General features: G+C 42.7%; 1 protein-coding gene across 10 annotated transcripts in view; it reads left to right on the top strand.

Moving 5' to 3' along the window:
- LOC116752734 (kalirin) overlaps nt 1-27445 on the top strand; it is a 531375-nt gene that overhangs the window by 352317 nt on the left and 151613 nt on the right. For all 10 annotated transcript variants that reach the window (XM_032629477.1, XM_032629484.1, XM_032629482.1 and 7 more), the window contains exons 14-16: nt 9674-9869; nt 15929-16095; nt 24519-24638. In XM_032629477.1, the coding sequence (XP_032485368.1) occupies nt 9674-9869; nt 15929-16095; nt 24519-24638 (483 nt within the window). The remainder of the gene's footprint in view (nt 1-9673; nt 9870-15928; nt 16096-24518; nt 24639-27445) is intronic.

Below are 27445 nucleotides of genomic sequence, written 5' to 3'. Positions count from 1 at the left end.
TCACTGTGCCTTTAGGGTGACGTTTGACTCTTTCATTAGAAGTTGTAGTGCCATATTTCAAACAGTCTTCTTGATAATTTTCAATTATTTTTTGCTTCTGGTTTCTTGACAGACCTAATTAGATTGTCATTGTTTCTTTGCCCCATCACGTGGCTGCCAAAGAGTTCAAAGTTTTCTTGTGCTTTCATGTTTAGTATTATCTTCAAACTGTAGTTTCTTTGAGGAACCGTGTTAAGCCACGTCTTTTTGTGAAGGGTAGTTTAGTTAAAACTAGATAATAGATAAGTCCATTTAACTGGGCACATGAAAACAGCAATAATTTGAAATATGCTGAAAGCAACTGAACAAATGAGCTGGTCCGCCCCTCTGCATTGTGGTCCTTCCACCATCCCTGAGGTGCCCTGCCCACCACATCACCTGCCATGTGTTCTGAGTGAGACTCCGGTGTCAGTACCCTATGAAAGTCCGGGGAAACGTCGTATCATTTTTTATTGGTTTGATCAAATATGTGTGCATATAATATATATGCACATACATATGCTTATTTATATACAGAGAATATTTCTCTCTGTTATCAATGGATAATCTTGGGTATCCCCTGGGGTGGGCATACCCATGTTGGAGAGTACTAGGAATGACACCAAGAAAGATACTCTATACAAGGGACTAAAAAATAGGCCACGGTTAATGATTTTTCTTTTAAATTTCTGACTCTATAATTAAAACCAAAGTTTTCTCAATGTACCTGAAAATTAATCTGCATCATTAACCAGGTAAGGAATGGAATAGCAAACTATAAATCCATGGGGTTCACATTAGGACAAGTTGGGGCCAGGCTGAGGCTGAGGAAAATGGCCTTCAAAGAGGAAAATTCTGCCTAGAGGAGAGAAAGCTGATTGTAATTTGCACTGGTGGTCTCAACTCTGTAATTGGTTGTATGCAGAGGCCTTTCACATTTTATACTTGATAAACATTTAGTGAGCACCTACTGTCAATACAACTTGATAAACATTTAGTGAGCACCTACTATGCACCAAAAATTGTGTTGGGCATTGAGGATAAAACAATCCCTGCCATCAGCGGGCTAGTTGGGGAGAACCATAGAAATAGAACCATCCTGTAATGTGATCATTCTATGACAGAGAGAAGTTTACAGCTTGATGAGAACACTGAGACAGGAATGCTTAGCTTTCTCAGGCTGCCCTTGGAAGGTTGCCCAATGAGATGACACCTGGAGGACAGGTAAAAGTTGGTGGCTAGGATTTGGCATCTCTGAAGGATGCCATCTAGCCTCTACCAGAATATCTCCAGAGCCCAGAAGCAGGGTTGGGGAGAGGAGGGAGCTCAGGATCTCATTAGTGTGTTGAACCAAGATCTCCACCCTTCTACCCTTTGGTCCTGGTTCTGTTCTCTGAAAAACAGAACAAATCTGCTTCCTTTTATTTGGCAGCCTTAATAATTAATATTTGAAGATGTTCATCACAGACCTCTTTTCCTTTATCTGAAAAATGTTGAGATTGTGTAAGTTATTTCTGCAGTCCCCTCTGACTCTAAAACTTCGATAACTACTTCTCTTTATTGTCAGCCCTTTTCTGTGGGACATAGCTCTGATGTACTCGCTGCTTTCTGGGTACACATTGTGCCTCTCCTGGTTGCCCCCTGCTGACTGGACTGTAGTTAGCCACAGCTGGCTTACACACACCCCTTGGGAGCTATGTGTCCAGGACCCTGGCGCTCTCCCATCACAGCCCAGGAGATAGGGGCCTTTTCTGCCTTGTTGAGGCTTGTGCTCCCTTAAAAGCCCCTGGTTGTCTTTTCAAGATACGTGCTTCCAATACACTGACTTTTTTTTTTTTTTAACTTAAATGAAAGCTTTTAATGTATTTTTCCTCTCAAATTTTACTTTTTTTTTTTTTTTTAGGCCCAGTTCTTCAGCCTATCAAAATAAATTTAATTTATTATTTCTATCAGTATTTCAACAATTTGAAATATTGACCAGGTCAGGCAGGGCTCTGCAGTGCTTCACTGGAAGTTTTCCTTCGGTGACACAGCCGTCAGCCTGCACAGTCATTCCTTCAAAGGGCCACATCATCTTCTAGTCCGATTTCATAGCCCTTTCCTCCATAGATACAGTGTGAGACTCTGCAAAGCCTTGCTGTTCTCCATGTTTGTAACATGCCTTAAATGCACCAACTTAGTAACTATATCGAGAAAGAAAATGAGATGTTTGAGATCAATTTTTTGTGGGTTCCCTTGGGATTCCTACAGCATTTTCTAAATGTACCCCAAGTCATTTGCAAAGGAAATGCAGAATAAATACAATACAGTAAACCAAAATTCTCACAAAATATTTATTTGATAGTTTCTTCTAGACTTTTGTCAAATTGGTTTCAGGATCATTGGGAGTTTCCCCTAACATCTTCCTTTGAAAAAAAAAGGATTATTTACACAGCTTTAGTATTGCAGCATGTCACTTGTTTTTGGCAAATTATCAAAGATCCCTGATGGAAGCTTTCAGATCATTCTGTAATGGGGTGGGTAAGGGGCTGTGGACCTGAAGTCAGGTGACATTATCAAGGTTCAAATGCTGCTTCTCCTTTCTGGTAAAGATAACAGGGAACTCCGTAGAAGGAAACGATGTAAGCTCCAGCACTGGGTGTTTAGCTTTCATGGGAGAAAACCCATTCTGACACTCAAGCATTGATAAGCTTTAGAATCGGTGAACAGTATACATCAGAGGAGCTCTTCAACAGAGGAGAGATTTTTTTGAAAACAGAATAGAGTCCTACAAGTCTCAAACTGATTAAGAGGCAAAGATATAAAGACTCAAGATCAGTCATGATTATAAAAGATCTCAGTTTTAATCATGATGATAATGAAAAAAAGAACATGAACTTGGTCATAAAAATTGTGTTGCATTATCCAGGTTATCCAATTGGAATAGAAATTAGGTGACCAAACATTGGAACTCATCAGTTACAGTGTTGCAATATGTCCTTACATTTTTTTGCCAAAAATCAACCGAGTGGATATCTTTACTGCTAAGTCCTTCTGCTTTTCCAGAAAACTCTTGCAGTATCCTCAAAAGTTTTCTTATAGCTACATAAAGAAATATTTTAACTCTTTAGACAGGTTATATATATTTCTAAAACAGAGGGAAATTCTATGATACACTTTTAAAATAATCTGTATTAGAATTCACTAATCCTCATCATTTTATAAATTGATTAACAGAAAAAAAAACCACTAGACTAGACAAGAAGAACAAATGACTATGGTAATTTAGTTTATTTTAGTTTCACAGTGGTAATGCACATCAATGTACATACCCATTATAGATAAAATAGCCCTTCCCGTGCAGTGAGACTGTCTCTTCAGCTGCAATATGTCTTTCCCTATCAGCCAGCACTTGTAGGTCAGCGGAGAATATTTAACTTTCGCTCTTCTCGTTTTAATACAAATAATGACCTTATATTTAGAACAGAAAGATGTTCATTTGCAATTGACAGCTCATGTATTTCAGAGCATCTTACCACAATGAAATGCCTTGGATCCTTCCTCGCCACTGTTAGTCGGAATGGGACTGGACCTTAATGTACATAACATATGCAGCGTTGATCCGCACAGACACACACACCCTTTGCTGAGAGGCAGTGTAGTGCAGTCGTTGAGTATGCAGTATTTTGAGTTAGAGTGCCTGGCTTTGAAACCTGTTTCACCAGCTGTACTAATTGTGTGATTTTTAGACAAGTTACTCATTTGGTTTCCTCCTCTGAGAAATAGGTATGAGAATAATAATTCCCAGTCCCCATAGGGTTATTAAGGATTTAATGAGTTAACACATAGAACATTTTTAGCAAAGTGCCTAGCACTTAATAAATACTTTAATACATTGTAGTCAGCATTGTTATTATTAATAAAATACCTAAATAATATATATTGGGTTGGCCAAAAGTTTGTTCGGGTTCTTCCGTAAGATGTTATGGAAGAACTCGAACGAATCTTTTGGCCAACCTGATACTAATATGCTGTCCATACATATACATATGTATATGTATTTGCATCCAGATTTTAAGCAAACATTCCATCTTATTCTCCCCCATTGTTTCTCTCTGAATTTGTTACCCAGTCCTGTTAGGTGATCCCTGAGTGTTCACGTAACTGCTGTGAGAGCCACAGGCATTTGCGCTTGCCATACAGAGAACATGCCCATGCAGAGGGCAGGTTACACTTCTCTTTGCCACAGCGTTTGTCCCAGTGTTCACACCCCAATGCCGGATTGCAGATGTGTCCCCTGTTCATGGCAAAGGCCCTTGGGAAACCAGAGAATTCTAGATAGGTTAACGTGACCTTTATACTGAGTATACTCAGTGTCAATTTTTTTTAACGTCTTTATTGGAGTATAATTGCTTTACAATGGTGTGTTAGTTTCTGCTGTATAAAAAAGTGAATCAGCTATATGTATACACACATCCCCATATCTCCTCCCTCTTGTGTCTCCCATCCTCCCTATCCCACCCCTCTAGGTGGTCACAAAGCACCAAATTTTTTCAATTTACCACCTCTTCAACAAAAATATCCTACTGGGGGAAAGCTATGCGGTTTTTTTTGAATGGGTAAATTATTCCTGGCATTATATAAGGCCACAAACACACAGTTTATTGATCTGTTCGAAGCACATGATTAATTTCAAAGGTTCATGTGAAGTGAAGAAAATGGAGTTATCAGGAGTTTGTGGGGGTTTTTTAAAGAAGAAAACAGGAGAAAGGTTAAACAGGCACTTCTCTGAAGTGATAAAAATAAAAAGAAAGCTATCCCCTGAAGTTAGTTCTTGGACCAGCTCTGTTGATATGACACCGTGGTTAAGAGCCCTGGACTTTGTAGTTGAATGCTGAGCTCTGCCACCACCAGCTCTGAGACCATGAGGCAAATGATCTGACTTCTGTGTGCCTTCGTTTCCTCCTAGAGTTGCTATGAGGATGAAATAAAAAAAAATCAAATGCTTAACACTGTCTATCCCATAATAAATGCACCATTCAGGGTAGAATCTTCTTTTAACCATGGTCATCATCTTCATCGTGATCACCAGCATCTAAAAATGATCAGAAGAAAAGGACTACACAGTGAAATTACCAACTTTGCAGCTGATAATAAAGAGCTAAGGTGATGGGAATAGACCGTAGGAAGTGGGAAGAGAGGGACAGGTGAGTTCTGTTTCAGGCAGGTACACTTGGGGGTGAGTGGAGAAAGCATTCTCTACACATAACTCCTGGGAAGGACCCAGAAAATGGGAGGAGCCAGTGAAGAGGGTTTTCTGAGAACAGAGCCCAAGGCTACTGCTAAACCAAGTCCCTTGGGTCAGTTTTTGACCGCAGAATACTGGGTTCAGTGAACCTCATCTGGTAGGAAAGCTTTTTGAAGTGTCTTCCCATTTCCCACTGCCTCTTATCCTTTCTAAATTCCTGTTCACCTCCTTCTCGGATTTTCCTTATGGCTGTGGCTCTAGAGTAGATAATTGTTAGAATAGAAACACTGCCAATGTACCTCTCATATCCTCACATGCCAATTAATTCAGAAGAGTGAGGCAGAGAGAGGCCACTGGAGCCCAGAGAGGAGCTGAGTGAGCCAGGAGCCGAGATGGAGCTAATGGAGTGGAAGGAGAAAGCAAAATAGGTGGATTGAAAGCTGAATGCCCTGTGGGTACTTTCTATTCCATCTTTCACTCATTTGGTTCAGGCCCTAGTTTCTGCCTAGTACAAATTCTTCCAGGTTTCTTTTCCAAATGGAGTTAGATCACCAGATCAATCCCCAGACAGGTTTTTCTTTTCATGGCTTTGTCTGTGTATTAGCAAATTAGCCCATGTCCCATGTTATGAGATAAGCCGGAGAAAAACATCAGGTTCTGGGGGTTGTCATGAAGCTCTTCATGACAGAGGGGTGACTTTGAAGGGCAGTGAGGACTTGAGCAGACTGGGAGGAGGGACAAGGATGTCTCAGGGCTGCTGGACGAGAGAAGGTGATTGGAGAGGGCAGAGCTACTTCTCAAGATCAGGGAATAAACCAGATGCCTGGTTCACATAACAGAAGAGCATGAGATGGGACCAGAAAGCTAGGTTTGTTCATTAGCTGTAAAGCAAGCTTCAGGTTTGAAAACTAATTTTTTTCTTTAAAAAAAAAAAAAAGAGCCCCTGCTCTAATGCCAACCTTGTGCCCCAGAAAGAAGGTGGAGAGAGGGAAGCCAATGACAGAATATTCCTTGAGGAAACAGAAAATACTCAGGAAAGAAAATATTTAAACTCCAGCCAACATTCGAAATTCATAAATCAGATTATTTCAAGGCTCTTGGCATCAGTTCTTGGGGATTTGGGAAGAGAGTCAGACATGACTGTGTGTAGACCCAGGGAGCGAGACTTGGAAGGCAGGCTGTTGCATTGAGAAGCTCCTTGAAATTCTCATTCTTCAGGCTTCATGACAGACTTGGGTCCTTCAGCTCAATGGTATTGGGAGGTACGGGTGGAGGAGAGGAAGGCAGGAATATAGAAACACAAGATACAGAATCCTGGGCATACTTAACATTTGCTTTAGATTCAGATTGCCAAGATACCAGACCTCTGAGCCTCACTCTCCCCAACCAAAGCACCTCACCTTTGCTCTGCCCTAACCAGGACCCTCAACACTTGCCTTTCTGCTCCACAGACTCAGGCCTTGGGACCCCTCTGGGATCTTCCTGCAGCAAACAGCTTCTTCATAGACTCAGTTTCATGAAAACAAAACAAAAACTAAAGTTTAAGAAAAGGCAGACTCTTCCTTTCGTGCTTGTTTTCTTATTTTTATTTTCCTTAAGCTTGTAGACAGGGAAATGGACTAAAAATTTTGTTTGGTCTATTTTCCATATATTACCTGATAAATGACTTATATCCAGCATATATTAAGAACTCTTACAAATCTATAGTCAAAAGATAACCTAGCTTTTGAAAAATGAGCAAAAAACTCAACACTTTCTAAAAGTAGATACCAACGGTCAATAAGCATATGAAAATGTGCTCACCACCATGAGTCATCAGCGAAATACAACCTCAAACCATAATAAGATATCACTTCACACCCACTAGCTTGGCAAAAATTAAATAGACTGATAATACGAAATGATGGTGAGCAACTGGAACTTTCACAGGGAATGCGAAATTCCTCTTGGGAATGTTAAACGTACACTTACCCTATGACCCTACAATTGCACTCCTAAGTGACCCTCAAGAGAAATGAAAACCAGTGTCCACAGTAAGACTTGTGCAAGAACTTTCACATCAGCCTTATTCATAATAGCCAAACACTGAAAACAACCCAGGGGTTCACCAACTAGAGGATAGATATACAAATCACGGTATCTCTATACCATGGAACTCAGCAGTAGCAAGGAATGAACTGATACAATACAGGTAAATCTTAAATACAGTGTGTTGAACACAGAAGCTAGACATGAAAGAGTCCATACTGTTTGATTTCATTTGTATGGAATCTAAGAATCTGTGAGGATAGAAATCAGAAAATGGTACCTGAAGTGGGGCAGGGACAGGAACTGACTGGAAAGGATGACTCCCTAGGGTGATGGAAGGGTCCTATATTTTGTTTTTGCTGATGGCTACACCAGTAACTAAACTTGTCAAAACTCATAGAACTGAATGCTTAAAATTTATATATCTTATTATATGTAAATTATACTTCAATTTTTTTAAATACAGGAAGGAAAAACATAGCTATAGGCCGAGTCTACAAAGGCCTATTCATTCTATAAATTATCTCTTATTATAAGTTATCTCTCTTATTTTTCTCAGTTTAACTCCTTTCTCTAGTTAGAGAATGAAGTGCTTTTCAAAGATGGGACATAGGGACTTCCCTGGCTGTCCAGTGGTTAAGACCTTGCCTTCCAATGCAGGGGGTGTGGGTTCGATCCCTGGTTGGGGAGCTAAGATCCCACATGCCTCGCGGCCAAAAAACCAAAACAGAAAACAGAAGCAATAATGTAACAAATTCAATAAAGACTTTAAAAATGGTCCACATCAAAAAAAATCTAAAAAAGACAGGATATAACAAAAACCTGTTTGCCTACCAACCTGCTGGTTCCCGGATCCCCAAGGGCTCCCCACAGTAAGTAGATACTAGGTTTTCGGGCTGAGCTCAGTGGATCCCTTAGTTGACCTGCAAAGAGGTGGCAGCATGAGGTGAGAACCCATGACAGTGAAGGTAATATTTTTACAGTTCCCCATTTCTGCTTCAAAGAGAGAAAGTGTACTTTCAGTGGAGGAAAGTCTTACTGCTAGACAAAGAGTGGAATCCTGTGCCCGGGATGGCAGCCCCTCACAAGGGACTGCTTGCCTTTCCCGTCCCAGCCTTTATGGCCCCAGCACAGCATGGAACATCACCATCTCTCAGCTGCATCTTTCCTTCTCTTTGTCCCCTGATGCTCCTGGACAGCAGTGTTTGGTAACTGGGAAGGTTATGCCACATGTCAGCTGGGATGAGACCCAGCATGCTGAAAATCACTAAGCTGGGCTCTGGGCCGTGTGCTTAGGCTGCCTGGGCCATACTGCAACTGTGTGATCTGGGGTGAGGCTTCCATTGCCTCTTCCCAGAAAAGAGGGTGACAGCACCTGTGCCATTGCCGTCACAGGGCTGCCACAGGGCTAGCATGTGATAACAGACCTGAAAACCGTTTTAGAAAAGGTTTTATTTGATTCACATATCAGGTGGAACTGTTATCCAATTCAATACTTCTGAGTTCTTACTATGTGGATGATAGCAACGATAGTAAAGGAAGAATAGGATTCAGTCTCTATTTGCGAGTAAATGAGGGCACATCACGGAAGTGAAGGTGTAGAGCAATAACCAATTAGCAAAGTCATATTAGGGCAAGGTTTTCCTTCACTACATGTTCCGTCTTCATTAGACTCATTCATGCCTCAATAGAGTTTAATCTGCTTGGATTTCTAGAGTTAAGTTATACATTTATACCTCGTTTTGTTACCGCTTCCTGGTATCAGCCATTGTAGCAGAGAGAATACTGTACAACAGAACATGGGAACCAGATCAGGGCCCCTGGGTTTGGGGTCTAACCAATTATGTAACCTCGGGCCATTTACTGGGATTCTCCAGCCCTCTGTTTCTGGTTCTTGAAAAGAGTTAGACTCAGTACTTAATTTCTGAGGCCCTCTCCAATGCTGAGATCTTTACAACAATGGCTGTGGTATGGTGGACAAAGTCTTTGCAGTCAGGAGAAGAACTGAGTGTTGTCCTCAGGTCATGCCCCTCATGAGCAGGGTGAACTCTGGGCAAAGCATTCCATCTGTGTGAGGGAGCGTCAGCTTCTCTTCTGTGAGATGGACCTGGGATGTCCACCCTGCCTGCCTCTCCAGGTTACTGTGGGAGGAGGATGAGATGGAGTGTGAAAACCTTTCTAAACCATAATCCATCATGTAAGTGTTTGCTACTGCTGTAGACATTGAAACACCGGGAGAACACTTTTAAAGGCATGCATACGTGGGTGCATGGCACCATTGCTTAAACGTAGTCTAGGGGTCAAAAAAGAGATGCAAAGTAGAGACAGATGTGAAGCTTGGGTGAGTTAGTAAGGCTCTTGTGGACCAGTGAGCCTGCACTGATGGTGGTCCCCTCACAGGTGACGGCAGAGCTAGATGCCTGGAATGAGGACTTGCTTCGGCAGATGAATGACTTCAACACGGAGGATCTGACGCTGGCGGAGCAGCGGCTGCAGCGCCACACGGAGCGGAAGCTAGCCATGAACAACATGACCTTCGAGGTCATCCAGCAGGGCCAGGATCTGCACCAGTACATCATGGAGGTCCAGGCCTCAGGTAGGCGACCTGTCCCGTGCTCCTGCTTCTGGAGGGGAGATGATGAAGACAAGGACAGCAGCTTGACTCCAACAAGCCCTTCCGCTCCACTCACTCATTCTCTTCCCACAGGTACAAGGAACAGAGGTTTTTGACCCCATGTTAATGAAAAAGAAATGGAAGCATGAGAGCTGAAACTGTTTGTCTGAGGTTGCCCGGTTAGGCTATGATAAAAATAGGAATAGGGCCAGGTTCTCCTGGTGCTGTGGGGAGAAGGGGAAAAACCAATGATGGAAATTAGCACAGATCCAAAAACATGGTGGTCTGGAGAGATAAACCAGGTGGGCTGCAAAGGCCGTCAGGCATCCTTGTGAATTGTATTCAGATGTACGTACGGATGCTGCTGTCCCACCCCTGTGCCCTGCACACACTCTCCTGCCCTGTCCTCCACCGCCAGAGCCGGCTCCTCATTCCAGTCCAGGCCTCTCTGTCCTCATTTTTCTTAAAGCTGTCTGTGCTTGAGTGTAAGAAGTACTGATAAAGTTTATGGCGAGGTCATATAAATTTTATAACTTCTCAAAAAACACATGGCCAAGTTACCCAGGCTTGACTTCTTTTCCTGCTCAGGATTTATTCACTGTTTTTTTTTTTTGTGGTATGCAGGCCTCTCACTGCTGTGGCCTCTCCCATTGCGGAGCACAGGCTCCGTACGCGCAGGCTCAGCGGCCATGTCTCACGGGCCCAGCCGCTCTGCGGCATGCGGGATCCTCCTGGACCAGGGCACGAACCCGTGTCCCCTGCATCGGCAGGCGGACTCCCGACCACTGCGCCACCAGGGAAGCCCTATTCACTGTTTATCCAACAAGACAACGAACACTTAATGTTACACCTGCCACTTTCTAGAACAGCCTTTGATGTTAGAACCGGAGAGAGCCATAGCTGTCCCCTCGTCCAACTAGTCCAGAAAGAGGAAGTCACTGATCTGGACTCACACCAGTGAAGTGCCGGAACCCAGGTCTCCACACTGCCACCCACCCGGGTCCTCCAGGAAGAAGCAGATAGGGCCTCAAGCCATCAACTCTTTAAAACATGGTCTGTCCATGTCCCTGCTGATTGTGAAGGATATTTAAATCATGAGATTGTCAGGCAGGCTTGACTTTAGGGTAACGTGTTTCTCTTAATGACCTGATAGAGGACATAGCAGCATTCAAAGGGACGTCACTTCTTTTTTTTTTTTTGGCGGTACGCGGGCCTCTCACTGTTGGGGTCCCTCCCGTTGCGGAGCACAGGCTCCGGACGCGCAGGCTCAGCGGCCATGGCTCACGGGCCCAGCCACTCCGCAGCATGTGGGATCTTCCCGGGCCAGGGCACGAACCCGTGTCCCCTGCATCGGCAGGCGGACTCTCAACCACTGCGCCACCAGGGAAGCCTGGAACTCCACTTCTAACCAGAGGAGAGACAATCTAGTAAATTCTATTTACTTTGGTCAGCATAATCTTTCCTTGAATTTTCATTTGTTGTGAACAGGCTGCAGCTGCCTATGAGAGCCAGGCCTGTTTACAGGGTGCAGCCCACGCTCCACACAGCTCCAAGAAGCCCCTTCATTCACATCATAGTCTATCTGGGGACTGTTGTTAAAATGACAATGCCCAGATGCTGTGATCTAACACCTCTGAATGGGACTTGGGCATCGGCAAAAGCTCCTCAGGTGATACCACTGTGCAGCCAGGGCTGAGAACCACTGCTTTTCATCTTGATGGTTAAATCACAGCAGCTGATATCTATGACGTGCCCCAGGACAACGACTTCCAAATGTGGTCCCAGGTCAGCAGCATCAGCATTACCTGAGAACTTGTTAGAAATGCAAGTTCAAGGGCCCATCCCGGGAACGTGCCACGTCAGAATCTCTTGCGGGTGAGGCCCAGCAGTCTGTTTCAGTAAGCCCTCTAGGTGATTCTGATGCGCTCATCTAGGGCCACTGATCAGGACCTACTCTAAGTGTGGGCCCTGAGCCAGCAGCAGGCGGCATCACCCTAGAGCTGATCAGAAAGGCGGAATCCCCGACTTGCGAATCTGAATTTGCATTTTAACAAAATCTTCAGGTAAATCATGTGTGTGTTAAAGTTTGAGAAGCAGTGTTCTTGGCCACAGCTGTGCCTTTTCAAGGCCTTATTAGGGAAGGGGGAAACTGTGACTGAGAACCTTGTCTGGACTCAGGGTTTCACCCGACAACTTGTCCCCGTGATGCTCGCCGTAGACCGCTCTCCACCTGAGATGCGGAACCGTGAGAGAACGCAGACGTAGTACCTAGAAGAGAGGCTGTGCAGAGAGACTGCAGGGATGCTCCTCCCCCATCCCTTCATCCCTCAGTATCGACGTGTCTGGCAGGTGGAGCGCCTCACCTGCCTGAAAACCTGTGGCACGTAGGAGCAGGATGCTGGCGTGACCTTGGGCAAGTGCACCTCTGTCCAAGAGCCAGGTATCCTTGGTAACGGAAAGACTGCCGGGAGCTGGCAGTCCCTGAAGACTGGCTGTGCTTGGCAGCCACCTTAACCATGAGGGCTGAGTGGGTGAAAACACCCCAAGCAGATGGGCTGCCCACCCCCACATATCCTGTTCTCGGAATGAGCTTTGTCAAAAGAGCCTGATTGGCCTCTTCAGTCTCTCCTGGGACTGGCTGTTCCCCTGCTTCTCCTCAGCTGGCTGTGCAGTCTGGCATAGCCCATGAGGCCTCAAGGCTCTCAGGGAAGCTCTCTCTGTCTACTGCCATGTGCCTGTCCTGCAGAGGAGGCGTCAACCTCATCTCTGGCTTGGAGGAAGGGAGGGCAGCAACACGCCAGAGCTGGGGTCCAGAGGTGGAGGTTGGAGGTGGACCGAGAGTGGACCTTACCGAGGACCTAGGTGGCCAAGGAAGGCAGTACTTCAGAGACACAGGACTGAGGCAATAAATGGGTTGGGCACTTACCTTGTCTGTCTAATGAACTATATTTGAACTAGAGGTAAAATAAACTGTTGTCTCAGAAAAAGGACAATTAGCAAAATTAAGAATTTGGTTGCTATTTAGCCCTCCAGGCTAAAATAATTAGGGCTTATGCTTTGATTTTTATAGAAGTGAATGATTTTTATTGGATTTTTATAGGAGAAGTAGGGAATTTCCTTACACTTATTTTTTGGTATGAAGTTTGAAACATTCAGCCGGGTCCTGCTAAATCCGCCTGATGTGCCAACAACCCTAACCAAAGCAAAAGCCTTGTTTAAATCATCAGCCTTAGCAATGGTTGGCAAAATAGGAACAGTTTCTTTACTTGCTCATTGTTTAGGGTTATCTACTGGGCCTCAAGTTGGCAAGTGGCAGGGTTTGCTGGAACGAGTTGAGTTGGAGTAAACCCACTGGCTGAATTCAAGGTCCAGCTGCACCACCAACAAGCACTTTGACTTTGGAAGTCCCTGTTCTTTCTCTGTAGACCTTAGTTTCTTCTTTTGTCCAGTGTGGCAGGCAGGCCTTCATTCCTAAAGTGCCCTCCAGTTCTCACTTGCCATGATTCAGCCTCACTGCCCCCATTGGTTATGGCCCAGGTCTTCACCCTAATGTCACCAACCATGTGACTGTTACCCATGACCTAAGGAATAAGACAGGAGCTGGGTATCCTGTGCATACGTTGCTTTTGTGGTTTAAAGCGTCAAGTTCTCTCTTTATGCAAGGTTTTTAAGTGAAAACTCTATGGAGTCTGTGGCAATGGTGCTTCAAATTTACTGTGCCTGGAAAGTACCCAGACCCAGCATTTAAATGAAATCTTAAATTAGGTCGTGGGGGGCTTCCCTGGTGGCACAGTGGTTAAGAATCCGCCTGCCAATGCAGGAGGCACAGGTTCGAGCCCTGGTCCGGGAAGATCCCACATGCCGCGGAGCAACCAAGCCTGTGAGCCACAACTACTGAGCCTTCCAGCCACAGCTACTGAAGCCGGCACTTAGAGCCCGTGCTCCACAACAAGAGAAGCCACCACAATGAGAAGCACGCGCACCGCAACAGAGTAGCCCCTGCTCACCGCAACTAGAGAAAGCCCGTGCACAGCAACGAAGACCCAACGCAGCCATAAATTAATTAACTTAAAAAAATTAGGTTGTGAGGATCACTCTTCTCCTCGCACGTAGAGGTTAAGGGTACAGCCAGGAGAGAGAGAGAGATCCCCTTTGTTGGGATCCCGGCCGCACCTCTCGCTACCTGGGTGTCCTTGAGCATGTTACCCAATCTCTCTAAGCTTCACCTTCCTCAGAAGAACGGCAGTTATAGGAATCCTAACCATATGGAGTCATCGTGAGGATGCAGTGGGAGAAACACAAGCGTGGCAAAAGTTCAGTAAAGCCTGATAACTGTTGTATACTCTACTGGTGTTCTAGCGCATACTGAATTCTGTTGGGATTATTTGTGTTCCCATAGCTTCGCTAGCAGCATGAGGGTAGGGCTCCTCCTTTCTTCTCTTTACATTCCCGGTATCCAGCAGAGTGGTTATGTCTCGCCATAGCAGATTCTCAATGTTAATGTTTACTGAATTAATCAAGAGTGAACATCAGTCTGGGGGAAACAGATATACGTAAAAATAATGGGCCACAAATAATTGTACTTGTGTCATAAAAGGAAAGAAAAGGCCTGTGTTCTTCCAAAATGCAAGCTACTCTGGGGTGAAGGAATGTGGATCTGGAGGAAGGGAAGAAAAGTGGATATAAAACAATCGTTCTTAGCCTGATTACACCATCTTCACCTATTTTATTTCCTGTGTTCATCTCACATTAAAAAATATATATATATATCAAGCAAGATAGATGAAAATGAAGGGCTTGGAGTCTCAGGGCAGGCAGGGAGCCTGTTCTGGATGATTCTCTAAGCAGGTGGCTGGTCCCTTTGATGGAGCACCAGGCTAAGAAGCCCATTTGCGTGTGATGTGGCATGTGTAAGCCATGAGCTTCCCACAGAGAGATACTTTGCCCAGGCCCAGCATACTAAACACCAGAGATGCATGCAGGGTGAAAACGAGCTGGAAGAAAATCTGCGTTGTGGCTGGAAACAGGGATCCACTTCTGCAGGTGGATCTTAAATTACATTTTAAAAAGTAAACATGGAGGCCAAGGGTCATCCCATGTTGCGTAGCGCTGCAAAGGTAGAAATTTTGTATTTCTTCTTGTTTTTTTATTTCAGTCAAGGAGATGCTCTACCTCATCCCCTTGGTAATTGCAGACAGTAACTGGAGGGAGTTGACTGCTAAAAGAACAAGTCGTTCTCTTCTCTGTCTCCCACAGATATTTCAGGAGCTGGGCCTTGGAATTATGAAACTGACAGAAAAAATAAACCTGAAAAGATACTGAAATTATTACCATGTAACACCAGAAAAAAATTTCCCACTCTCCCATATTGTTCTTATATAAAGCACTATTTTTGCTTCTAGAAAAGAATTTCCTTTAGCGTGTACGGACTTTCCTTATATGCCCCCACTGTGTCAGGCAGGTGTGTTGGTGGCGGCAGTGATGAACTTCTGAGTTGCTTTTTTAGGGGACCTAAGTAGTTAGCTAAGAAAATCACCACTGGCCAACTATTCTCTTCAGATGGACTTAGCATCCAATGGTAAATGGCATCTGACCAGCTAGAAGAGAGTGTGCCTTTGGCAGAAGTTCCTGAGACAGGGTCTCTGGGGCTTTGTTTTGTATTTCCCAATGTGATCCAGAGGCTCGGTTGTGAATATTCTGGGTGTAGGCGAACTGCCCAGCAGGGACTGCTGTATGCGGCCTTGTCTGGGATGGAATCCAGAGGACCACCTCTTTGACTCCAGTTGATAAGGAGCCGATCATCTGTTGAAGAGTTGTTTCCTGACAAAGGATCAGTTAATCCAAAAGAGAAAGCATGGTTCGAGCATCCCAAACAAAGACCCGTTCTGGTGATCTATCCAGTTTCACTGAGGGATATGCAGAGGTTGGGAGGGTGCTGGTGATAGCTATTTCCAGATTCCAGCTTTCATGTGCATATAGAAGGAAATGTAGTCTTTACGGTACTACCTGGTTTTTAATGGTTTACATTTTGTTTAAATCAGGAATTGAGTTAATCTGTGAAAAAGACGTTGATCTGGCAGCCCAGGTGCAAGAGCTATTGGAGTTTCTCCAGGAGAAGCAGCACGAGTTGGAGCTCAACGCAGAGCAGACCCATGAGCGGCTCGAGCAGTGTCTCCAACTGCGGCACCTCCAGGCGGAGGTCAGACAGGTGAGCCTGACCCTCCTCTTGCAGCCTGGGCTTCCCAGTGGCTGAGTCTGGCCTGGGCCTGCTCCTGGAACGGGGTAAGGCATACAGAGCCACCGATATAACCAGAATTAGGAAATAGGTAAGTTAAGGAGTGGTTGTATTCGTTTCTGAAAGCTAGGCTGCTATCTACTGACTCTAACAAATAGATCTAATGGTACAATGGCTCAAGCTACAAGTGCATTATTTCTCTGACATATAACAATCTAAGGAGAGCACCTCAGTGCTGTTCCAGGTTGCCCTCAGTCACTGAATCGATTCTCTTCCTCTCTATCCTCAGCCCTGCCCAGAGTTCAGAGGAAATGCAAAGCCTGTATCAATAAACATATTCAGCCTTTAGAGCCAGCTTGATTAATTTGTGTGCCTAGTACAGGACCTGACATATACTTGAGAATCAATAAGGGGTAGCCATCCTTCAGTTCTCATCATTCTTTTCAATGTGCGTGCGGTTCTTATAAGAAAATGTTCTAGTCACATTAAAGCCAATTTTAAAAAGAAAAGAGTACTTACCTGTATGAGACATGATACTAGCTATCTTTCTAAAGGACATCCCTGTGCCATTCCTAGGGATCTCTAGGAACATACACACAATGACCAATGACACATTTAAAAAATACTACATATTTATATTATGAACAGACTAAGTGGGAATTTTTAGCATAATTATTGGGGATTTCCTATTTAGACCAAGTGGGATTGAAGAAATACAAATATTGTTATAGTTCCATTTATTGAGTGTTGTGTGCCTTTTATACCTATCTCTTGATCAATCCTCACAACCATTCTGTAAAGCAGATATCACTCTCCGTTCAGAGGAAGTCACCAAAGCTTAGAAAGGTCACCAGACAGGTCACACTGAGGAAAGACCTCACCTTCACCCTCCACGGGTGCAGGAGGGCTTCCCTGCAGGGCAGAGCTCATAGCACTTCAGTGTTTTCTCCTTGTGCTCCAGACTCTCCCAAGCAACCCTATCCCCCTGCTTCCTCTAGGGAGAGCCCCACCCAAAACATCCTAAGCAGAGACACATCTTCCTCTTTTAAATGTTTTTTCTTATGTTCAGTGACTGCTAGAGCTTTTAGATTTGTCTATTAATTTAGCACAGGGAACAAAAACATCATATTTTATTTAATTATGGCTCGGTCCCTTTTATTCAGGGTATTCCTTCCTAATGCCTATGTTTTAATTATATATTATTTATTATAATGTGAAAAATTATCTTCTCTGCTCCCCTTCTTTTCCAAGGAGTACTCAGAGTCCACACATTCTGTGCTAAAGATCAATCTTGAGCACAGGTAACATCACTGAGCCCCAGGCAAAGCCAGATACAGCACTGCCATCCAGGTTGTTTTCTGTTTAATTACATGGGGGTCACACCTGAATGTCTGGTGAGACTTGTTACTCGTGGGGACGTGGTAGAAATCCTAGCAGGCCCAGAGCAGTGATGAGTATTCAAATTCTGAATCTCTTGGCAGTAATGATAGTACTTTCTTTACATATGAGAAGTACTTTCTCGTTTGTGATCTCGGTTTAGGAGAACAGGCCCATGAGAGAAAGTGGTGTACGTTTAGTTTACAAATGAGGAAACTGAGGTACCATAGGATGAGTGCTTCCAGGGCCTATTGACTACTTAGCTGAAACTTGAGCCCAAGCCTCTGAAATACAAGGTCCTGCAATTTGCCTCTGCTGGACCCCACTCCCACCCTGGAGTTCCAGGAGAAATAGACAGAAGCTCTCCAGCAGAATGCGGTCCGGGCTTTCCCTGGCCTCCACAGCACCATGTCTGAGAAGATGGGCAGCCATGGCCTACACCTGGCCGACCAAGCAGTGGGCTCAGCAGGCCGTGGGAGTTCTCCTCTACTGTTTGTTCACGTCTTCTCAATAAACCAGATAACAGGAGACATATTCCTAATTGACTTGGAAATGAAATATATAATTTTGCTTTTGTTCCTGGTTTTTTATTTTATTTATTTTTGCATTCATAGTAGAGCCAACTTCCTAATTATGTTCTTCTTGGCTGAGATGAAAATGGAAATGAAATGAGTTTTCATCCTCCAAGTATCCATTCTGTAGAGGATGGGGAGCTGGGATGATGATAGGTAGTTTGTCGAGTGGGAAAGTAGATTATCTATGTATGGATCATCAGGCTTGACTAATATCTGTGTACGTTCCTGTTCAGTGTTTCATGAATTGGAGGACAAAAAAGAATTCTTCTGCAGGAGTGAGAACATTCCTTCTCCTTCTCTCCACCACGGCAAGGATGACACACAGGGGGACTGTAGTTCAAAACGGCACTGGATTGCTGGGGTCAGCCTTTAGGAAAAGCACGAAGGACTGCAGCCCTTGGATGTGCCGAGGGACCACTGCTCCATTAAGCCACCGCGCCTCATTAGACAAGCTTGTTCTCCTTGTTAGCGTGCCTCTTCCTTTAGAGGTCGTCTGGTCCAGTTTCCGACAAAGCATTCGCGTTTGATGGAAGTTGGTGGAGCAGGAAATATTGACTTGGAAGCTGTTGACGCTTGGAAAGAGGGACTTAATTTAGATGTCAGTACTGATCACTTGGGCTAAATTTAGACACTAGCTTGAGAGTTTCTCTTTTGAATATACTGAAAGAAAGAGAGAGAGAGAGAAAAAGAAAAGAAAGAAAGGAAGAAAGAAAGAAAAAAGAAAGGGAGAGAGAGAGAGAGAAAGGGGGGAGGGAGGGCAGGAAGGAAGGAAGGAAGGAAAAGAAAAGAAAGAAAGAGAAAGAAAGAGACACCTTAATTGAAGTGCCATTAATGGGGAGAGAAAGGGAGAGGGCCACAATGTGTTATGATACAGCCCTGTTGTTAGAGCTCAGAGATTAAAGGTTTAGATTTGGCCTTCATAACCTTATGTGCAGTTACACCACAGCTGTATTAAACTGAAGCTCTGAGGAGAGGTAATGTCACGGACATTGACTGAAAATTATTTTCAAGTATTTAGAACAAATGAAACTGATTAATGCAACTGACTTGCTTTCTGAGGGATTACATAGGACTTTGTATCTAAGATAAATGGCCCCAGCATCTCCAGAGAAATGCTGAATCTTGAAGGGAAACCATTCCCCTGATTCCTATGGTCCAGGGCCATAGACCACCCAGATGCCCCCTTTCTTCTAGAAAAATAGTTCAGATTATTCCCCAGACCCCACAGAATGCTCTGATTGCTTTCCAGGAAAATTGCTACTCTGGTAAGGATAGCCTCACATTTATTAGATAATTCAGGAAGATTTGAAAAACCTATTTAATGGTCATAAAACTAAGTGAATTTCCATGTTTCCTGCAGAGCAATGCATTTAGCAGAAAATAGGCCAAAATGGATTTATAAGATGTTGGAGCTCTAAGCTTTGGGGAAAGAAATTGTACTTATCATTTGTCTACTAAAGACATTGACTTAAATTACCCCTGTGGACCAAATACTGGCCAAAATTTGCATATGATCAAGATGGAAATTTAAATCAAAGGAGAAAATATCCTCTCCTCATATTCCTGTATAGAATACTGTTTCATTCTGTTCACTGTACATAAAAGCTAGAAAGGAGTTGGAGTAGATCCAAAAGAGAGGCAGCCATAGGTACAAGTACTATCCATTTGTTTCAAAATGGAGATAATTAGGAAGACACACAGTCATAGTCTATAAAACCGTGAGGGATGAACACATATAATCTCATAAATTGTGAATTTTTAGAACTAAGAAACACTAGAAACATGACAGGCTCCCAATTACCATCTGAGGGGCTGATGATTTTTCTGTGGCTAGAGTTTCAGAAATCATTGTGCCTTGTGATAAGTCATCTGCAGTAGCAGGAGTTAGACTCAGCGGCCTTCAGTGCAGCCTCATAGCTTTCCTGTCAGTGTGGCCTAGAGAACACAGCCATAGCCAAGCAGCTTCCCCAGCCTATGTGGCTACAGTGTCCAGCTTGCCCAGCTTAGGTGGCGTCGTCATTTTGGACATTCACGTCCAGTTAACCACATCCATGCTTCTAACTCGGGGTTATCTGAACTTCCTTGCCCTGAGGAACCAATAGATCTCCATCTTCAGTTCCCCCCTCACCCCTGACTGAGCTGAACTGGTGGCCTAGCCCCCAAGTCCCCAAGCAGCAATACTCTTCCCATCCCTCATTTCTGCAGAGCTAAGTTCCTCTGGTATCCTATGCTTATAGCGGCATATATTTTGAAAGAAGTATCGAACATTATGGCTCAAAATGACCTTCAAAGACCATCTAACTTACCAGTAAACTGTTGTCTAAGATGAATGATCAGTGTAAAATGTTCATGTTAAGGATTACATTATATGGTTTGCAAAATACTTTTACATTAATTATTTCATTTCATCCGTAACCTGCGATTTACCATTTTACAGTTAAGAAAACTGAGCCTCAGAGAGATTAAGTGATGTTTCCAAAGTCATGCAGCTCAAGATTAGTAGGACCAACATTTTCGCATGTTTGTTACAAAATTTCTTCTACTACCTTTCTCTCATTTGGATGATCACACAAGAATAAATAGCCAACTTTATGAACTAGAAAGATAAAGGATGACAGTAATAGAAAATTATACCAACAAGAGTTAGCCTTGATCAGAGCACAAAGACTGATGATAATAAAACAGCTACGGTATTTACATCACATCAGAATATGTCAATAAGCTCTACAAATACTCGAATAAAAGTTAATATTCCTAAACTTTTTCTCTTCTCATTGTGAGAGGTGTAAATGAAGAATCATAGCATTAGGTAGTTTTGCCTCAAAGCTAAAAATCCCTAGCACCACCATCATCAGGCTTTGCATTTTACGGTACACTACATCAACCCTGATACAGGAAGGGAAGGTACCGTTATCCTATCTTTACAGATGAAAAGGCTGAGGCTCAGAGGAGTTAAGTGGTTTTACCAGGCAGTAACAAAGCCAGGTATTCTGACTTCAGATTTTATGCTCTTTCTACACATTCCCAGTTTTGCTTCTAGGACTGAGTCTGGGACTTCAGCATGGGAGGTTTGATTTTAGGAAGATAAAAATACTTGGTAGTTTAATCATTGGCATCAGTCCCACCCCTGAACCCAAGCCATTGATTGAACTACAGTGCATTTTTATCTTCCTAAAATCAAACCTCCCATGTTGAAGTCCTGGAATGCCTATGTAAACAACATTTGGGAAATAAAAATGAACAAGGATATCAAGGATATGGCATCATTTAATGAAAGATGTAGAGACTAAAACCTATAGTATTTCTGAATGGAAAACCCGGTAGATGGTGCCCTCACAACCATAGCTATAACTGATGCTTTCAGTTGACTGAAACTAGAGAGGAAAATATTCCAGCAAGACTCAGGAGACCCAGAGGGAATCAAATTGTCCCTCAAGCATTGATTTGTGGTGCACATTGAGAAAATGTTTCTCTGACACCCTCAAGTGAATCTTGAACCAAGCAAGATGTGATGAATCACTGCAGAAGGACTTAACATCGTTCAAAAATATAAATTGTGAGCTCCATTTTCCAAAGAGGTGAAGCATTTGGGCATGCAATCCATGGATGCATGTACCCGAACTTGCAGCCAGCTTTTAGAAATCATTAACACCTCTGTAGTCAGCCAGCTACAGCACACCAGTGGCATCAGAGATTTCACACATACGCTCTGAGCAGTTATTTCCTGGAACTAATTGCCTTACAGATTGGCATCTCATCCACAATCTGCCAGACTGCCCATGAATTAACATCTCAATCCAAACAGCCCAGCTTCTTCAGTGGGATTTATGTCCCGATGTTATCCATGCACAATATGGTATCAGTCATTTTCTGCCTAAGGAGGACATTTGAGAAATGCCTGTGAGGGTTATAGAATAGGAGACCAGACTTAATATTTTTCTAATTGTTTAACATGAAGAAGTTGAGAGAAGAAGAAAAAAAATCTGAAACAGATTGTGGTGTCTTCTGCTTTGCCTTGAGGGAACAGATGGATGGTATTTACTGATCGTAACATTTCAGAAGAATTTTTATTTCCTCTCCAAGCAAGCTCTCAGACTCCTTAATAAAGCAAATATTTGGCAATTTTCTGATGACCAAACACAAGGTAGATTTTCAAGGCCTGTTACTTCCAGTTTGATTATTTGTACTTGACTCTATTAGCTGGATTATTGCCACATCTCTATTTTAGCTGGGACTGTCTAGACAGTGTCAGCTATTTCTCCTTCTATTTTAATATTCCCTAGCTGAGTTTTCTTTCCCCCAGTACTAATTAAGGTCACCTAGAAATTTTACTCAGCCTAGCCATTGCCTCTAAATAATTTAAATCAATTATAACATATTCTCCCTTTTGCGAATGATCCAGTGTATGGATGATTCATGCTATTTTGCTTGTTTTATTTCTCCTCCCTTTGGATTGTTTAACCAATCAAAGCTCAAACCTGTCTACTCTTGGCTATTTTGCAAGGTATAGGAGGTTGGACACACTGCTCAGGTGTGACTTGGGTATTTTCCACGGTGACTTGGGTATTTTCACTCTTTCAAAAACGTTACTGCATACCCGTCGTATGAAAGGTACTGTGCTAGGCATGGGGTGAGATTAAAATATGACTCATAGTAATGGAAATAAAAACAAAAATAAACAAATGGGACCTAATGAAACTTCAAAGCTTTTGCACAGCAAAGGAAACCATAACCAAGACCAAAAGACAACCCTCAGAATGGGAGAAAACATTTGCAAATGAAGCAACTGACAAAGGATTAATCTCCAAAATTTACAAGCAGCTCATGCAGCTCAATAACAAAAATACAAACAACCCCATCCAAAAATGGGCAGAAGACCTATATAGACATTTCTCCAAAGAAGATATACAGAATGCCAACAAACACATGAAAGAATGCTCAACATCATTAATCATTAGAGAAATGCAAATCAAAACTACAATGAGATATCATCTCACACCAGTCAGAATGGCCATCATCAAAAAATCAAGAAACAATAAATGCTGGAGAGGGTGTGGAGAAAAGGGGACACTCTTGCACTGCTGGTGGGAATGTGAATTGGTTCAGCCACTGTGGAGAACAGTATGGAGGTTCCTTAAAAAACTACAAATAGAATTACCATATGACCCAGCAATCCCACTACTTGGCATATACCCTGAGAAAACCAAAATTCAAAGAGAGTCATGTACCAAAATGTTCATTGCAGCTCTATTTACAATAGCCAGGACATGGAAACAACCTAAGCGCCCATCATCGGATGAATGGATAAAGAAGATGTGGCACATATACACAATGGAATATTACTCAGCCTTAAAAAGAAATGAAATTGAGCTATTTGTAATGAGATGGATAGACCTAGAATCTGTCATACAGAGTGAAGTAAGTCAGAAAGAAAAAGACAAATACCGTATGCTAACACATATATATGGAATTTAAGGGAAAAAAATGTCATGAAGAACCTAGGGGTAAGATAGGAATAAAGACGCAGACCTACTGGAGAACGGACTTAAGGATATGGGGAGGGGGAAGGGTGAGTTTTGACAGGGCGAGAGAGAGTCATGGACATATACACACTAACAAACGTAGTAAGGTAGATAGCTGGGGGGAAGCAGCCGCAAGGCACAGGGATATTAGCTCGGTGCTTTGTGACAGCCTGGAAGGGTGGGATGGGGAGAGTGGGAGGGAGGGAGACGCAAGAGGGAAGACATATGGGAACATATGTATATGTATAGCTGATTCACTTTGTTGTAAAGCAGAAACTAACACACCATTGTAAAGCAATTATACCCCAATAAAGATGTTTAAAAAAATAAAATAAAATAAAATAAAATAAAATAAAATATGACTCATATATTACTCTAGTCTTCCGGAAGTTTACATTGTAAGGGGAGGAGATGAAACATAGGTTGAAATAACTGAATAAGGCAGGCTTTGGTGAGTGCCACAAAGGTGGTACATGCAAAATGATCTGGGTTTCACTAGATGACGAAGAGATTGTTCCTAATGGGAGTGGTTAGGTATAGAAGATTTCAAGCAGTTGTTGATATTTGAATTGGTCCTTAAAAAAATGAAAGGGATACCAACAGATGGAATTTATTTATTTATACCGTACTATGTTCCAGATGGAACCTCGGAAACATACATACAATGCAATCAGATGAAGTAATGTTTAAATTAAGGGGCTGAGGAGCCTGGGATTGAGGAGTGATAAGGGTAGGAAAGAAAAGATGAAGCTGGGAATGAGGTTGGTACTTAAAATAAGTACCTTATGGCACAAGGTACGAGGCAAATTTAAGGAGATTTTAATTATCCAGACTCTTCCTGTCCTGTCTTCAACTGTGGGTAGGAGATAGCAAGCTCTCTGACTGAAGGCCATTCACCTGTGCTCTTGTCCCAACTCCCTAGGTCCTGGGATGGATCCGCAATGGGGAGTCGATGCTCAACGCCAGCCTGGTCAACGCCAGCTCCTTGTCGGAAGCAGAGCAGCTGCAGCGGGAACACGAGCAGTTCCAATTGGCCATCGAGGTAACACCCAAATCTGGCTGCACTGTCCTCCCTTCCCCTCTCTGCTCTGCACCTTAGGCAGGATGATTCCTCAAGATGTGGGTGTTCCTTTATGTGGTGAAGCCATTACTCTTTCTAGTGAAATGGGCCAGGTAGCCTCCCTATGACCCAGGAATTGATGGAGAAACAAATGCAGGGCTTCATCACCCCAAGGAAGCCTGGTATTGGAAGACAAGTATTCACACTCCAAATGTAGATCTTTCTTACTTATTGGTACCTTTAACTTTCAAGGCCCCTGGTCCACTGAGTTTTTTATACATTATGGACTATGCACCACATGAGAAATGTAAAGCTAAAAGGTTAGACGTCACCTCTAGTTGGAGCTCACTCAGAATTGAGGATAAACAACTGCAGAAGTCATTAGTAAACTAGGATTCCATTTTTAAACATTTGGTTTACATGTAACATTTAGATTCCATTGTCAGATCAGCCTTTTAACAAGAGTAGTGAGCACGGGAGCAGACGGCACTAGATAGTTTGATTCACTGAAAATAGGTGTTCAGTAATGCTGGTGGAAGTCATATTTAAAGAATAAACTGAAACCAGAAACTCACCAAGACTTGTTTTAAGGGCTATTTTAAAATAAAACTCCACTTACGATAGTCTAATATAAATTTTGTCTTGCTTTAAATAATATCTTTAATTATCCTTTCTACTAGAACATTTCCTTCCCAAAGAGACTCGAACTGATTGTTCTAGAGTGGTGTAGGGAAAAGAGTAGGAAATGGGACATGGGAACTATGTTAAAAATAAAATAAGTTCAGTACCAATGGGAAAAGAGATAAGGAGTGAAAACCTCGAAGACATCCATTACTTGTGGTTCAGTATAAAACTTAACCCACTTCTGAGTGTGTAAGAAATGCAAAGGTGATTATCTTCTACTAAAAAAACACAACGATGATAAAATTTTAACTGTCCATATGCCAATAAGTATATCTTTAATACAGTGATCCAACTGATTGCTAGCTATTTTTAAGCTAGTATTGATTGATTTCAACCATTTAATTTTCCAAAAGCTATCTTGTATGTGAAAACATAGCATTGATACGAATGATATATTTCTCTAAGATGCCTGATTACTTCTTAGGGACCCTTGCTCGTACCAGACTCCTGTTTGAGATTTGAGATTTAAAAATAAACTGTGTATTACACACACAGTATGGACAAATTATTTTCTAAGGAAGGACTAACCAGAGGAAAGAAGTTTTATCATCAGCAGCTCTGTTGCATTTTACTGGCATGCCCAAATATTAGAGTGTCGGAATCTATTCACTGTAAAGGAAAAGTCAAGATTGGGATTATAATCAAGAATTAGGCACACAGTGGTCAAAACCCCATTGAGAGGCAGCAGTGAAGAGAACGAAGGTTGGGCAGTCACATTCAAGGCTTGGCATGAAGCTGTGAGGGATGATGCTAGGCAGAGAGAGGACAGCCTTTGGCGATACCTCCTCCTTGCTTATCTTGAATGTGGAGGTTTACCTGCCCCATCAGGTAATTAAATTTTCAGTCCCTTAATCAAACGTTGGGCAAGTAAAACCAAGCATTATAAAACAAACAAGCAAACAAAGAAAAACCAAGTGTTATGACACCCTTGAGTATCTCAATGAGCTAGTAGAAAATAGTGGGTAAATGCATTAGCAATGCTGTTGAAATAACCAAATTCCACCTGACTTGCATGTGCAGTATGTATGAATTTGTATTAGATGCCGTTGCATCCTTAACAGAATAGAGGCTCACTAAGCATCTATATCTCTTTAATTTCATGGATGCAACTTGGTCAAATATTCTTAGAATAGATGTTGAGATATAGACCCCTGTCGAGTTTATGTCTGTGGACTCAAGGGGACATGGCAGAATAGATAGGATTTCTCGTAGATCTTGGGAATGGAAGGTAGGCAGGGTCTGCAGCTTGGCTAGGATAATGAAGAGAACAGAGCCAGAATTTCAACATACGTTCCTTCTCTAGATGGCCTGTGCTTCTCTCTAAATGTGTCAGTTTAGACCAGGTTCTGCATTGGGGAAACGTACACCAGGGGATTTAAGCAAGTTGATAGGAGATCTAACTAGTCTGGTTTGATTTAACCCATTTTGATACTGTTACTGGAGGCCTTTACAGTGATCACTGACAGGGAACATAATTTGACTTCTTGAGCCCTAAGAAAGAACCCTGGGCTCCAGAAGGGAAAATAAAATGGCTATAGGTAAGATGATCATATAAGTTATTGTTAGAACTGAGACACTTTTAAGAGTGAAGGAGGGAATTATTAATAACTAAGCCAGGAAAATCAGCATGTACTAGAACTCTCATGGGCAAACCAAGATGTTTGCTCACCCTAGCTTTGGTGGCCTCGTCAGTCTGAAGGTTTTGGTCTCCTTAAAGAAGGTCAGAATGTTTACCTGAGGTAGCCTTGGTTACAGAAAAAGTTCCCCAGAGCCATTCAGAGTGCAGAGCAGTACACAGCTCTCCAGAAGCATAGCTTTATCAACAAACCCAGATTATTGTTTGTTAGTATCCAAATGTTGTGGCTGATGTGTCTTCAAGAACTGTGAACGTCATAGAGACACACTTGATTTTAAAATCCATTTTTATTTGAAATCCTCATGTATTTTAAGCATAAGCATTATGACAGAAACAGTAGTTAAAACTGGATAATAAATTCAGTTGATTTGGTTCGGTTTTCTTCCATGTCCTCCTACTAAATATGAACATCCTTGATAATCCATGTCTCAAAGATACAGCACTCAATAGGATTAGATAATAGTAGAAA

This window comes from Phocoena sinus, chromosome 4 (assembly GCF_008692025.1).
Source record: "Phocoena sinus isolate mPhoSin1 chromosome 4, mPhoSin1.pri, whole genome shotgun sequence".
In the NCBI taxonomy this organism is placed as follows: domain Eukaryota; kingdom Metazoa; phylum Chordata; class Mammalia; order Artiodactyla; family Phocoenidae; genus Phocoena; species Phocoena sinus.
The sequence above is the reverse complement of the archived record's forward strand: the minus strand, read 5'-3'. Positions and strand labels throughout refer to the sequence as shown.